At 42.5% G+C, this 14,874-nt stretch overlaps 1 protein-coding gene across 5 annotated transcripts; it reads right to left on the bottom strand.

Moving 5' to 3' along the window:
* Positions 1–2,742: 2,742 nt before the first annotated feature.
* TM2D3 (TM2 domain containing 3) lies at positions 2,743–14,500 on the bottom strand. 5 transcript variants are annotated; one of them, XM_036084734.2, is made up of 7 exons: positions 14,356–14,490; positions 13,790–13,882; positions 12,066–12,223; positions 7,349–7,523; positions 4,973–5,048; positions 3,799–3,900; positions 2,743–3,076 (listed from the first exon to the last, which is right to left on the bottom strand). In XM_036084734.2, the coding sequence occupies exons 1-7, from the start codon at positions 14,444–14,446 to the stop codon at positions 2,911–2,913; spliced, it is 861 nt and encodes a 286-aa protein (XP_035940627.1). In that variant the 5' UTR covers positions 14,447–14,490; the 3' UTR covers positions 2,743–2,910. The 5 variants fall into 5 exon arrangements, with proteins under 5 accessions (XP_035940627.1, XP_035940628.1, XP_035940630.1 ...); XM_078078970.1 differs by having other exon boundaries at positions 2,938–3,076; positions 3,799–3,904; positions 14,356–14,491; XM_036084735.2 differs by lacking the exon at positions 13,790–13,882 and having other exon boundaries at positions 14,356–14,500.
* Positions 14,501–14,874: the final 374 nt, after the last annotated feature.

A 14,874-nucleotide genomic window follows, 5' to 3' on the forward strand; every position in this document is an offset into this window, starting at 1 on the left:
AGTCCTGCCCTCATGGAACCTCCTACTTAGTAAATTACGTCCAAGTGTCTCAATCACAGCTTCCTTATTTTGCATAAAAATGTGTTTGTAAAAGACAACATCAATACTCCAAATTGAAGGATTTATACCAAATTCATCCAGGTTACAAATTAACTTACATACCCTCCAACATTCTGTGACCCTTCTAGCAGATATAGTGTGGCCAGAAAGGAAGCTTCAGAGCAGAAGGGAAGGAACCTGCCTTCATTTTTAAGGTCCTGATGTTGTATGTGAAAAGCTGCATCAGATACAGCTCGTTTTCCACTCTTTGCTTACGGGAGGAGTTAAAATCATTTGCAAATTCCTTAGCTGATGATATGCCAAAAATAAATGCAATTCTGGCAGAAAGTATTAAAGACTTGTGGCAAAGAGAAGACAGTTTGAGATCTTGAAATATTAAGATGTTTAAAAAAATCTCTTTTTATAAGCACCATAAAGCCAGAGCTGTTCCTCAGCAATTTGCTGAAACCAGATTAACACGATGCTACAGCCAGTATTTACTCAGAGCCAGTTGCTGCACGTCGCCTCCCGGCAGCTACCTCAACTGCACCCCCCGGAAGACCGCAAGTCCTCCAGTACCTCTAAGGCAGCGATGGCATTAACTCAACCAGCAAAAAATCAGAGCCACGGGGGCAAGACAGTGTGCTCTGGACGACGGGGGAGACAGAAATAAGTGACACGGCACCTGCCCGGGCAGAATTACTAAGGCAAGTGGAAGAGCCCTGCCAAAGCAAGGCGGAGATTCCTAGGACGAAGTAGTGACATACGGCACGCTGCTGTGATAAATTCTGAATTTCCAGAGAACTGTCAATAGAAGGTGATGACTGATACGGTCCTACCTGATAGGGACTTAACGGTCCCTAGTCAGAGCTTACAGCACACAGGCCTAGAGCCTGAAGGTCAGACCCAAACATGACCTTTTTGCTGCCAGCAGAGGCCCATGGAATTTTCTAGAGATCACACCCACCCTCTCTGGTGCCCTTGGGAAGTCTAGTTTTATTAGGCCTTTTTTTTTTTTTTTTTTTAGGGGCCATGTATGAGCTCATCATTCACAAATTTGTTTAAACTGCATTTGGAAATCTTTTCCTCTTCCTGCTAGTTCTCTGTCGCAGAGGTCATCAGCTCCACCAAATCCTGGATAGGAAGCATCCCTGATTTGCTTATAATTTTTAGGTCCCCAAGACTATCCCCTTCTAAAAGTTTCTCAGCAATTAGAGCAATTTCATTTATACGTCTCCTTTCACGGATTTTGAACCTTTCAAACACTGGAACTTCATGACTGAGCTCAGATCCCAAAGCCATAAAGATGCTCAACTGGCAAAGCAGGAGCTCCCTACTTCCTCCAAGAGCACTGAGTGCAGCCGGTGATTCCCATCACTTCCCCGGCTCCTCATGGGCTAGCTCAACAGGGAAATGTTGGTGAGTCTCTTCTGCGTAGAGCTAACTACGGAGGAGATTCAGGGGAAATTTTTATATAGTTAGCAAAGGAGCTGCTTCCTTGTAGGAACAGAAGCCTACTAAAGAAATAGCGGCTCAAGCCAGAGTCTCGTGTACCCATGACAGACGAGAATGTGTGTTTGCCCTGGAAAACAAAGGTCCATGCAAACTAGGCTACTCCCATCTGAAGCACTGCCCATGCCCTGTGCCTCTGCTCATGTTCCTAGGAAAGAACCAGTTAACCTCAGCAGCTTCTAGAAATATAATGGAAATGTACCACCTAGTGACCAGGGCTAGAACTGTTAACTCAACTAGACTGAAAAAACCCCTCTGCAGAAGAGATTCTGAGCGTCAAGCCTTCTTAACTGGCAGGTTACTACACCAAGGTGGTTCAATTCCCCTGTAGTTTACAGGTAAACTATAATTAATAATCTTGTGAAGAAAAGATGCCTTTTCTTTCCATGAGATTTATGGGAACATGCTGAGAAATATTTTATAGCTTCTGGATCCGATAGGCTGGTTAAGCGTTCTAGCTATTAACACAGATGTTTAAAAAGTAATACTCAGATACTCTAATTTGAAATAATGGTCTTTCTTTCCACAAAAGGGCCTACAACAGATTTATAAAGACTTGATGACATTTCTCACACTGAAACACACTGTTTAACACTTCCACTGTGTGTCAATGAGCCAGCCAATTATGAATACATCTGTTGAAATGGAGTAAGGCTCTGAAAAATAAGACTTTTACCCCAGTAAGAGTTGTTACGATTACTCGATTCCATCCTAATACAGAAAACAGATCTATGTACTTCTTAAAGGAAACTGCAGTTTTATTAATTTTCCAGTACTCCTGCAAATATGTTACTAACAAAATTCAAACCAGAGCAACTACACACAAAAGTTCTGCCGTTTACTTCAAGCGTCATATATAAAGACCAGCCTACGGAGATAGTACACTGCGAAACGTACAGAGGGAAGTTAGGTACAGAACTTTTTTTAGCTAGAGAATAAAAACACGTTCCACTTTCTGCAAACATAACTGAAAATCTTTTCAAGGCTGGAGATCCAAGTGACATACTGACTTAATCTTAAACTAAAGTCATAGGAATTACAGAGATTTTCAATCACTGCAGCTTCTGTTCTAGTTTAAATAAGTTCATATTTTTTACACTTGATCTTAGCCAAAAGGCCGAAAGCGATGAGTAAGTTTAAATTTTTTCACAGAAAAAAATAAATTTCAGGCAAATGAAAACAAATTCCAGATAAACATGGTTTGTTTTTTATTTATTTTTTATAATTTTACCTTCATCAAGGCAGGCAAAGTACAGATGCTGTACATAAAAACATACAAATACATTACTCACAGCACATCAATTCCTACGGGCAAAGAGACTGCTAAGCACTGCTCCTCTCTGAAGCACATAACCACAGCTAAATGTACAAAGAGCCATCTGCTGGTCCCACGTAGCCAACGCCGATCAGCAGGACGTCTATCAGCGTCCATATTCCCAGGCCGCCGAAGCTGAAGAGCTTGCCAAGGCCTTCCCGCCACTGGCCCAGGTAGAAACGGTCGGCTCCAAACCCGCCGAGGGTGATGCTGCAAGAGCAAACGGGTTATGGGGTGCGAGTCCATCAGTCACCCTCCAGCCACAGCCAGCTATGGCTCAATACCGGCACGAAGTCACACGTGTGAAAGGGCCTCAAATGATCACAATCCTTTGTGAGGACACAATGCCTACTTCCCAAATTCACGACACCAAATAATCACGGGCAAGAGGTCTGTTTAAATGTCAAAGGTAAACAAACAATTTTTAGCTGTGCTGAAATCTAATGGTTCCTCTTTTAAAGAAAAGTAATCCATCTCATTGCTTTTTAGTCTTGAAAATGGCACATGCGGGGGAACAAAGCAGGGAGCCAGTCCAACAGAAAGGACACGAACACGGAGTCGGGAGGTGGGGTCGTGAGGCCGTCCCAGATCAAGTCGTCTGAACTCTGTCACTCGTCTCCAAAAATGGAGTGTTAAGAACAAATGACTCTTAAGGTTCCTTCAAATTCCAAGATCTAACAATATTCAGACAACTTCTCATTGTACTCCTTTTAAGCTTATTAAGGAACATTTCCAAACACATAAAAGAAAGTTGAAGACAACAGTAGCCCCGACCCAGCTCCACCACTGATCAGCATGTGGCCAGCCCTACTGCATCCGTAGCCCCCCTGCCCCCATGCCGGAGTACGGGGACGCAAACCCTGGACATTATCCCATTCAGTGAATATTCTGAAAGAAACTATGTTGAGCTCTGAAAAGAAAATGATGCTTGCTTTTTAAAAGTCAAGTTGTAAAATGCACCACGGTAACTTAAGATGTGAACAATCAAGGGGGAGGTGGCTGACAGGTGTACAGGAACGATCTCCATAACTCTTCTGTCTCAAGTTATTTCAAAATAAAAAGGTTATTTAAAAAAAAAAAAAGTCCGTTGTTCATTTTCATTTGAACCACTGCTGACAAAGATGATGGCCAGTTATCAAATCTCATTTTTGTTGTATCGAATTTTCTACCTTGGACTATTCTTTTACTCTCCAGTTGGGCCTTCCCGCCAGGCAGGCTCTGCTCTGTCCCTCCCCAGCCCAAACCCTAAAGCAGTGCTGCTCAACAAGGGGCAACCTGGCAGTCTCTAAAGACATTTCTGCTTATCACACCGTGGAGTGCTACCGGCATCTAGTAAGTAGAGTCCAGAGAAGCTGCTAACCGCCCTGCTCGCCCCACAGCAAAGAATTATTTGGCCTGAACTTCAACAGCGACGAAGGTGAGAATCCCCTGACGTGTCACGCTACAGGCCACAGGGTCTCGGGCTCTAGCGCCAAACCTTCAACTGTAGATGCTCCAACTTTTTAATTTGTGAATAATCGGCATCACACCTGCCCTTCCCTCTGGGAGTAAGAATTGGTATTTTTTCCCCCAAACTGTTGAAAAGTTTTAACAAATTCAAGCACATTTTTATGTTAAAATTATAAGTCCATAATTATCTCTGGATGGTGGAATTAGAGGTGATTTTTTAATGTTTTATCTCAATTTTTCCTGTTTTTAGTATGGAGTATATGTTAGTTTTTATAATAAAGGAGGAAGTTACTAAAAATTAAAACTACAAATCATAAACCTATCTATTTCAAATAGTATATACCATTTTACCGACTCACATACACTCAGGATGGAAAACCCTGACTGGTTCTAATGATCTATAATAGTAACTCAGTAAGGCATCTCTAGGATGTGCAGACATCTTGGGAGAAAAGCAAACATCCTGCCATTAATGTCCACGAAGGTCCTGGTCTGATCGTCTAAGTAACTCCCTGCAGCTACGTTTCCTAGGGCCTCCCTAACACATGTGAAAGAATCTAAGTCAAGGAGGAACTTGGCTGAGCTCAATGTATGGAAGATTCCACTGATCCCAATGAATCCGAATGGCATCCTTTACGTACTAGTAGCCAAGCTTACCTCAGGGCCAGAGCAGTAGACCACTTATAACCTCCAGTCCAGTTGCAGTACAGCATCTTTGGAAAAGTGCGGTTACCTAAAAAAAAAAAAAAAAAAAAAAAAGGGAAAACACTACATAGAAACAGGGGTATAAAAATATTCTTACACAGAGACTAGTGGCCTTGTAATTTAAAATCTAAAAGGCAACTCTCTCTACGATAATTAAAGTTTGCTACAGTGACTGGTAAAAAGAAAGCCCTTACCATCTACAAACATACATTTAATGTTTAAATCAGTTAAGTAAGGGTTACAGCTTTAAGTATGTGAAGCTATCAAGATTTAGATGAAGTTTAGGGCAAATAAGACAGTGTGGTCTTATTTATCAAACAGATAAATCAAGCAACGGGGAAAGGAGAGAGAGCCCAGCCCAGGCACACAGAAACACTTCCTGTGGGACGCAGGGCACACACAGATTGGCCTGGAAGAGTCCAGAGACAACTAGCTATCCATGTGGGATAAAAAGTAAACCTGAATCTACTTCACACCATATACCAAAACCAATTCCAGGTGGATTACAGACCTATATGTGAAAGGTCAAACTTCAACTTTTAAAAGAAAATATAGGAAATAAAAGGGCTACGAGCTTTATTAAAAAAAAAGTCAAGCTCTATCCAAAAGATACCCCCAAAAGTGGGCGGAGGGGTAGTTAAAATCTGGGAAAGGATTTTAGGGACACCAAAAGGTTATTATCCAAAATATGAAAGAATTCCCAGAAATCTTCAAGAAAAAAGACAACATTTATGAATAATAAGTATTGGAGATCATGTGCATCAAGAACAGTTACGTACCAATGGTGGGAATGTAAACTGTTAAAAGCATTTTGGACAATAATACATGCTACAGAGTATATTGCTAGACACAGCCCTGCACACGTGCAACCAGTAGGTATGTGCAAAAAATAATAGCACAACCTGTGAGAGCAAAAAACTGTAAATAATCCAAATACATAGAACAGAGAAACTATGACACAATCTTACAGTGGATTATTATACAGAAGTAAAAAAAAATAAGTTAATAAGACACATGGATCATCTTAGAGCCATAATGTTGAGAGGAAAAGAGGAAGGACAAGACCATAAACAGACTATTATTTTATGTAAGTCTAAAACAGGCACTACTGAATAATGTTATCATCCTTTAACTTATTATTTACATGTGATAGAAGGACACAAAATGTAAAGAAAAGCAAGCGGGATGATAAGAAAATTCATCTACGGGTGGTTAGCTCTCGAGAGAAGCGAGGACAAGCAGGTGCAGGAGAAGCACTCAGCCAGCTGGCATAGCATCCGACTGCTTTAGTCGGTAATTTGGGCAAAACGTTATTACTGTACATTATGCTTTATACCTTACACATTGTTTCTTGGGTTATCCTATACTACATTTTAAAATACAAGAGAATTGCATGGGGCGCCTGGGTGGCTCAGTTGGTTGAGCGACTGCCTTCAGCTCAGGTCATGATCCTGGAGTCCCGGGATCGAGTCCCGCATCGGGCTCCCTGCTCAGCAGGGAGTCTGCTTCTGCCTCTGACCCTCCCCTCTCTCATGTGCTCTCTCTCTCTCTCATTCTCTCTCTCAAATAAATAAATAAAATCTTAAAAAAAAAAAAAAGATAAGAGAATTGCAAATTTTCTGGGTATTTTTTTTTTTTAGTTCACGGAGTTTAATTTTTTATCTTTCAGTGGACACACAATGTTACATTAGTTTCAGGTGAACAACACAAGAAGTAATTCAACAACTATGTTATGCTATGCCGGCCACAAGCGTAGCTACCATCTGTCACCACTGAGTTTATTAATGGGGCTTGCTGTAACTAGAAAGTGCTAATAAATGTTTCTGATTAAACAATTTAAATTTAGGGCGCCTGGATGGCTCAGTCAGTTAAGCGTCTGACTCTTGGTTTCGGCTCAGGCTGTGATCTCACGGTGGTGGGAATGAGCCCTGCATTGGGCTCCATGCTCAGTGCAGAGTCTGCTTCAGATTCTTTCTCCTTCCGCCTCTGCCCCTCCCCACTCACTCTCCCCTTCTCTCAAATAAATAAAAATCTTAAAAATAAATAAATAAATAAATGGGCGCCTGGGTGGCTCAGTCAGTTAAGTGTCTGCCTTCAGCTCAGGTCATGATCCCGGAGTCCTGGGATCGAGTTCCACACTGGCAGCCTGCTTTTCCCTCTGTCCCTCACCCTGCTCGTGCTCTCTCTCTCTCAAATAAATAAATAAACTCTTTAAATAAATAAATAAATAAATAATTTAAATTTAATTCTCAAAATGCTAATTAAAGTTCCATATGTAAGCTTAAAGAAAAGTATTTTGCTCATGAATTTCCTTGAACTCCAACTCACCCAAGCAATGAATGTGGTCCCTCACGGTGCAGTTGGCAGTGTAACGCTGCCTGGGACAGGACACCGTCATGCAGCTGGTGGAATTGGAACACTCATAATCAGTTTCTGGAAGCTGCCAGCAAAACCTGCAAGTCATGTTGATGATGAAGTTCTTCTGGGATTTGAAGTCTTGATCCTATATGCCAAAGGACAGAGAATGAATCTATCATAATAGTTCGTTAATACGTCAATAAAAATACAAGGCACAAAACTCCTAAAAGACTTGTGAATAATACTAGCAGGAAGTGGGAGGAAAATAGGTACCAAACCAGTATGTACGCAAAATAAACGTACACAGTATGATCCTTTCGTCATAAAAATATACACCCAAAAATATATGCCTAAGGAAAAAAACCTACATAAATTTACATCAAAATAACAAAGGTTATTCCAGGATGGTAAGATTATTTTACCACTTTCACTTGGCTAAATTTTTCATAATTGAGCATGGGTACTTCTGTAATACATAAAGAAAAAAGGGAAAATGTATTTTATCAAGCCACAGAGTCACAGGGAGCTGGAAGGACAGATGAGTACATCTGTTCAAGGTCACTGAGCTGCAAGTTATGTGCAGGACCCATGGTCCCGAACCGCAGTCTGACGCTCCTAGAAGTACAACACATGGACTGGCTGCCGAGTCTCAAATCCTCCTGAATATCTCCACCGGGGCCCAGGACCTCCGGGCTGTTACTGCTGCTCACACCTCTACTAAGTATAATCAACCAACATGTCGCCCCAGGAAATCACTCTCAACTTTGAAAGAGCCACATGTTGAGATTCAGCCAAGTTTTCATTGTTGGCGCTAAGCTTTTAAGACTGTAGATTTTCTTCACTTCAATTTAAAAAACCCATTATTTTGTTTTCTCTTGGAAGAGTAGCACGTGTTGTGTGCTGCACCTTTGGAAATTACAGGAAAAAACCGGTAACCTCTCCAGAGAGAACTACTTTTAATCTTTCATTTTTAATTCCTATAATACAGATTTATGTAAGTGCAATTATACTGAAAGCATTTTGTATCCTTTTTTCCCCACTTGACATTATAATATAATAGTTTTCAAAATCATTTTTAAATGGTCAATCACCTCTGGAAGTATAAATTTACTAATTTTTTTGATCAATGCAAAACTGCGGTTTCTGAATAACATCCAAAACTGGGGAAGGCACCATTTGATTTAGGCAGTATCGTCTGAAACATCTGTGTATCTCTAGTGATGCACTGATAATGCACGCTTATCAACTGTTTTTTAAACGTCGTAGTCCGCGAATGTGGTACAGATTCCCAGACGAGACAGGAGCAAGGGGGAAGCTGGTCCTGTCTAGCCATGAGCAGCCACTGCCCTCCCCAGCAGCAAGCCCTGCTTAGTCTCTGGCCTTCCGGGGAATCTATTCTATGCATGAGCGTGTTTATGTCAGATATATTTCTTTTTTTTAATTTAACTTTCCCACTGATAATCACTTTTCACTGAATTCTGTAGCTATCAGTAAGTATCTTGAGAGCTGCCTAGTTCTTTTTAATAGCTGCTATTTATTTCATTTCATAGTGAATCATAAACAGTTCTCTCCTGGACATTAAGCTTGTTTTAAATCTCTGTCCGGGTGAACAACGCAGCTAAGAATATCCTTAGGCATATTTATTTGCATCCACGTACAGTATCTGTAAGATAAATTCCTAGACGTGGAATTGCTGGGACAAAAGATATATACATCTGTAAGATTCACGGATGTGACAATTGCCTACAAGAGGCTGACCAATCTGCCCACCCACTAACAAGACAGAGTGTCCCTTCTGTCCTCATGCACTCAGAGTGTTACCAAGCTTTTTTATTTCTTTGCCAGCCTGATAGGTTTAAAAATACATCCATTTACATTTCTTTAATTACGAGAAAAATTAAACATTTCCTCATATGTTGAAAGCCCATCTGTATTTCCTTTCCTCTGAGCCATCTACTTATGTCCTTATACCATTTTTCTATAGCACTGTCATGTTTTTCTCATTGGCTTTTAGGAAATCTTTACATATTATAGATATTAGTGCATTAGTTGTCACAGGTGTGAGAAATACTTTTTCCTAGTTTGCCATTGATCCTTTGCCTTTATGCTTTTTTAGGTCATTTTTAGCAGTCGAATGTATCAATTCTTTCTTTTATGGCTTCTAAGTTTTATTTCATATTTAGAAAAATATTTCCTACTTTGAGATTATAGCATAACAATCAAGCTTTCTCTGCTTACCTTGTGGCTTCATTTTATTACATTAAATTTCTGATCTCTCTGAATTTATTTTGGACAAGAGAGGGATTCCACTTTTCTCCCCAGAGCAACCCGGGCATCCCAGCACTGACTGAATCCATCTTCTCTCTGGAGAAGTACAGACCCCCTCAAAAGCTTATATATAGTAAAAAGATGTTACCTTTCCCTCTGTGAAACAGCTGTCATTACTAAGAGCCCAGAACCCATCGGAAGAAATTACACCTGCTTCAGATACACTAGCAGTCTGATAGCTTCTCCAAGTAACGCAAAACAACATTTCTGACAAGCACACTTCCAGCGGACATCAACTGGAGCAGGAGTGATAGGACATGGCAGGGGATGCAGGGTTTTTACATTTATTTCTGTAAAAGAATCCAGGTGAGATTCCCTTAGCCTGGGAGTTCTTATTCAGCATGTCTGGAGAAGGACTAGAAGAGTTCATTTTTTGGCCAGTAAGTTCAAAATAAGAGGGGGCAGGGAGGCACCTGAGTGCATGCACGTGCAGATGAGAGAAAATAAGCATCTGCATGCTTACACGGGGATGGCTGTGGATGATTCCTTCCTGAAATGGTAACTTATTTACCAAGAAGGGACCCTAGAGATCTTCGTAAAACAAATAAACACACGTGACTTGCCCTGGCTCACCAGGCAACAGTGGTCCCAGGACCCATGTCTGCAGGCAGTCAATTCATGTTTTTACTGCTCTCCACTTTCAAGAACAGACCACACCCTCTTGGGGCAGACTTCCAAGTCCTACACCTGAGGACGGGGCACCTGTGATTTGACAGGACTCAGGGTCACTGGCCAAGGGAGGAGGCAGGTGATGTGAAAGCTCCTGGAGGAGGAGGAGAGAAAAAAATCCCGCCCAGGACACATCTCAGCCAGGGCCTGAGCACGGCACCAGGCACCATGACCGAGGAGTTCAGAAACTTCCCTTAAGCTTTGTAACTTCTCTCTACCTTTGTTATTTTTCCTATCTTCTGCTATTTCCTACTAAATGAAACAGTTTATTTTGGAAACATCTAAAGAAGGAAGAAACTGAGTATCCTGTCTCACCCAGTAACCAGTGCTGGGAGTGAACATCAAAGCCGCGGAGGCAAACCACAAAGGAGGCTAATTCTGGAAGAGTTCCCCCATTTTTCACGAAGTACCTACTATCTGTCAGACCTATAACATTTTTTATTTTTACATTGGAGTACAGCTGACACACAATGTTATGTTAGTTTCAGGTGGAGAGAACATTTTTCAAAGCCTTCAAATTAGTAAGTTTCACCATTAGGTAATTAGGGAGACTACTGTATTTAAGATTCAGCAACAAAGACTAATAATTCAAGGGCAGTCATGAACACTATCTGGCACGTACGCTCAATTTTCCGGTGTGCTGATACAAGATATAAAACGGCAATACTTAAGTTTTATGAAAACTAAACTGAGACACTGAGAGCACAAAATCTTATTTCCCCTTTGAAGAGAAGCCTTCCTTGCTCCCTCTCTGATACTAGACTTCATCAGGAAAATTACAGAAAGAGTGCAGGGGTGTAAGAAACTTTCCAGTCTAGCCCTCCACAGACCAAGTTCCAAAGATTGAAGGGGGAAGGTACCCTGTTCAAGTGACAGAAATGCTAGGACTGCCAAGTCAAAAGAGATCTGCAAGAGAGGACATGGTATGGAATCTGTTTCTTCCTCTTCAACCATTTCCCAAAAGTAGGGTTCCATGGAAACACTTTAGGAAAAGCTGTTCTGGGCCCATCTGCTCATTTCCCTCATTTGACAAGAGACAGATTAATAAGTCACACAGCTAGTTACGGCAGGGCCAAGAGTAAAACACTACTTCATTATTCGTTTCTACTCTTCCTCTCACCCAGAGAGTGGCCCCAAACAAGGGAGTGTGCAATAATTTTAACCTGGTCCACTTGTTAAAAAATGCAGATACCTGAGTCTCCCTGCCCTGCTCACGTTTAGCAGGCCAGGGGCTGGCTCCAGAAGTGATTCTAATGGCAGCCAGAGTCAAGCAGCTTGGAAGCAGGTATCCCTAGAGCACTCTATGGAACACCCAACTATGAAAGCCTTCCTAGGCCTCTTCCTGTCTGTCAAAATATCAGGAGATGGGATACAGGGGTGATGACTGTAATAGGGTCATTTCTAATAGGCAACAGTGCACGTGAGCCTTTTCTATTTCTGACTTTCTGTAAGGAGTCTGATAGTTGCTCCAATTTCGTTTGTCAAGAAATTGCCATCTGAACCCTGGCAACCAAACCTCACTTGGAAAGGAAAGTTTCAGTCTTCTGATCACCGTCTTTGTTCCTAAAATATGACTTGCAGAATGCAGAGCGCTTTCTTTCAGGATTTCCCCCACAGTCAAGTCTAAACTGTACTTAGAACTTGAGGTTTACAGTGAGTTCATTTAAAATTAGTAAGTTGCAGTACTTACAACACAGGTGACGGAAGGTTTGACCGTGCAGTCAAAGGTGACAGGCTTGCCATAGACACAGGAGAAATTTGTCTTGCATTCTACACAGTCTGCAGGAAGTCTGCTACACAAACCATTACTTGGACACTTCATCACATAAGGTGGGATATCAGTACTTTCTGTGAAAAGTTAAGAGAGATGCATATTCTCATATAATATTGATCAGCATCACAGGAGAAAACAATTTCCTGAGGGTAAGGGACACGATTGCCAGCGATGAAATGCTGCACTGGAATGGAAAATGACAGGGCTGGAATCAGAGACACCTGCAATTAAAGCAAGGTTCTGCCACCAAGCTGTGTGACCTGGTCCAAGAGTTCAACAGCTAAGTAAAAAGAATTTAATTACTGCCCCCCAAATGAGCATGAAAACCAAAGGTACTTATGTACATACAATGTATACACAAAGCTAGGTGTAAGCTGGGGCCTCAAAAAAAATCTACTCTGTAACAAGATGAAAAATTAAGGCTTAGAGAGGGTAAGATTTGTTCATGATCACAGAGTGACAAAACTGGAACCACGACCCAAATCTCTGTTTCTAATCCAATATTCTTTTATCTGAATTCACTGATTTGGTAATTACGACACTGACCCTCCAACTGAATCAATCAGTACAACAGGGTACCAACTATAGAAAATGTTCTCTGTCATTATTCCACACTGGTACTTCAAAAAGCCATAATTTGCTAGTACCACTTACAGTTTTATACTACCAAAGTTCAACATAGTTCTCCATATTAATAGCTTGTTTGGTGGGTTATAATTTTTTTCCCAGCCAACCTTCCCAGGAGTACAATATATTTTTATCAATTAAGAGAGGCTCATTTGCAAGTATACTTGGGGGAGGAAGAGACACTTCCAAAAACATCCAAAAGAATAAAAAATTCTTGTGCTTTCTCTATAATTTGTGTTTTAAATGCAAGTATGCTCCTGTCTTGTAGTAGTCTTAACATCCAAATAACAATCAGTAAAATACCTCTGCCAGTTTCAATTCATTGAAATAATGGAACTTTAAAGGGATGAACTATAGAGACAAAGGTTCTGTTTAGCAAAACACACTAAGACTCATTTAAAACTGATCCTACTTAAAGTCACTGGATTACGTAGTCAATTCTACTTTTCTTTTCTTTTATTCTGATTACTCTTGTGGCTGGAAGTTGGACACTTAGAAATCACAAAGCCAAAACGACTTTAGAGGGCCAGGCTAACTTCACCACCTTAAAGATGAGGAAAGTGATGCTGAAGGGGTGAATAATTTGCTCAAGCTCCCAGTAGCTCAACCAGACCTACTGTCCAAGTCTTAATCTGTCTGTGATCCTTCCATTTCACACAGTGCTGGGAGGGAGCCTCTAATGTCCAACATCAGGAATGGGGCTTAAGAAGAAAAAGAAAATTTCTGAAGGGAAAGAAGCACTGGTTGAAGGTGATCTTGATGAACGAGGCGGAAAAATAATAAAGAGATAGAAATGAGGAATGTGGAACTGGAAAAAGAGATGAGGCTGAAATTGGTACTGCAATATCAAGACAGTCTACAGAAAAACATCTGTGTATCTGTCTTTAGTTCACATAACCTAAAATACAATAAAAATTTCAAAAAAAACTGTAAAGTTATTTTATCTAAAAAAAGAAGAAAGAAACCACTAGATATAAATATACACATTTACTAGAATAGAAAATGTCTAGTACCTGCTGCCCTGGGAACTACTGTGAAAGTACGTGTTGGGCCCGGATCCTTTACTGACTGAGCCAGCGGCTGCGACTGCTCTAAATTTAAGGATCCTACAATTAGAGAAACATGTTATCCTGGGATATGAAAACCTTGGTTTGTGTGGTTAAGACGCAAGGTCCACACCAGGCCAATAAATGCTCATGAAAACATCACAGCTTGACTGCCCAGAAAACTAAACAAAGAAACGCCAATGGGGTCGACACCAATGTGGATCGATAGGCAACGAGGGAACAAAGCGTGGTCTCGGGTTCCAGGTCCGCTTCCCCGGCCGAGACCCCAACCCTCGGTCCCCCGCTCCAGGGCTCATCAGCCGAGCTCGAGGCTCTGGGGTTCTTGAGAGGAGGGGCGGCCGCGGAGCGGGCGGTCAGGACCCCCCACACCCGGCTGCAGAGACCTGCTGCCCCGCGCCCGGCACTCAGCCTCCGCCCTCCGCCCGCGGGCCTGGCGCGGACGCTTCCCGCAGCTCCCGGGGGCCCCGCTACCGCTCAGCCCGACCCCGCGTGGACCCCGACCTTTAACTCACCCCCGCCGGACAAGATATAGAACTGGAAGAGGAAGAGCAGCACCCGGCAGAGGCGGCGCAGGGCCCGCAGCGGGACCGCCGCAGCCGCCATATCCCCGGCGCGCGCACTTCCGGGCCGCGAGGCGGGACTAGGCAGAGGGGCGGGGCGCCGGCGCGCGCCGTAGGGGCGTGTGCAGGCGCGTCCCCGGGCAGCCCAGGGCGCAGGCGCAGGCCGGCTCCGCGTGGGTTCTGCAGAACCTCGCGGGCCGCCCTCCCCGCTGCTGGGGTGAACGTGGGGTGGCCGCGACCTGTGAGGTTGTTTGGTTTCCCAGATTTCCCCACGGACGAGGCGCTCACTTCTCCTTCCATGGCTAGCGACCGGGAAGTGTCACCGGGACCGAAATTCACACCTGAAGTGGCTGCAATCAGAGGCGGGCAGATTGGGGAAGTTAGCCATCATCTCTATGTGGATGGATATGTATGTTTAGAGGTTAAAAACTGCTCAGTACTCTGCGAAGGTGTTGATGACGTATTTGATTG

This window comes from Halichoerus grypus, chromosome 8, assembly GCF_964656455.1.
Source record: "Halichoerus grypus chromosome 8, mHalGry1.hap1.1, whole genome shotgun sequence".
Lineage (NCBI taxonomy): Eukaryota > Metazoa > Chordata > Mammalia > Carnivora > Phocidae > Halichoerus > Halichoerus grypus.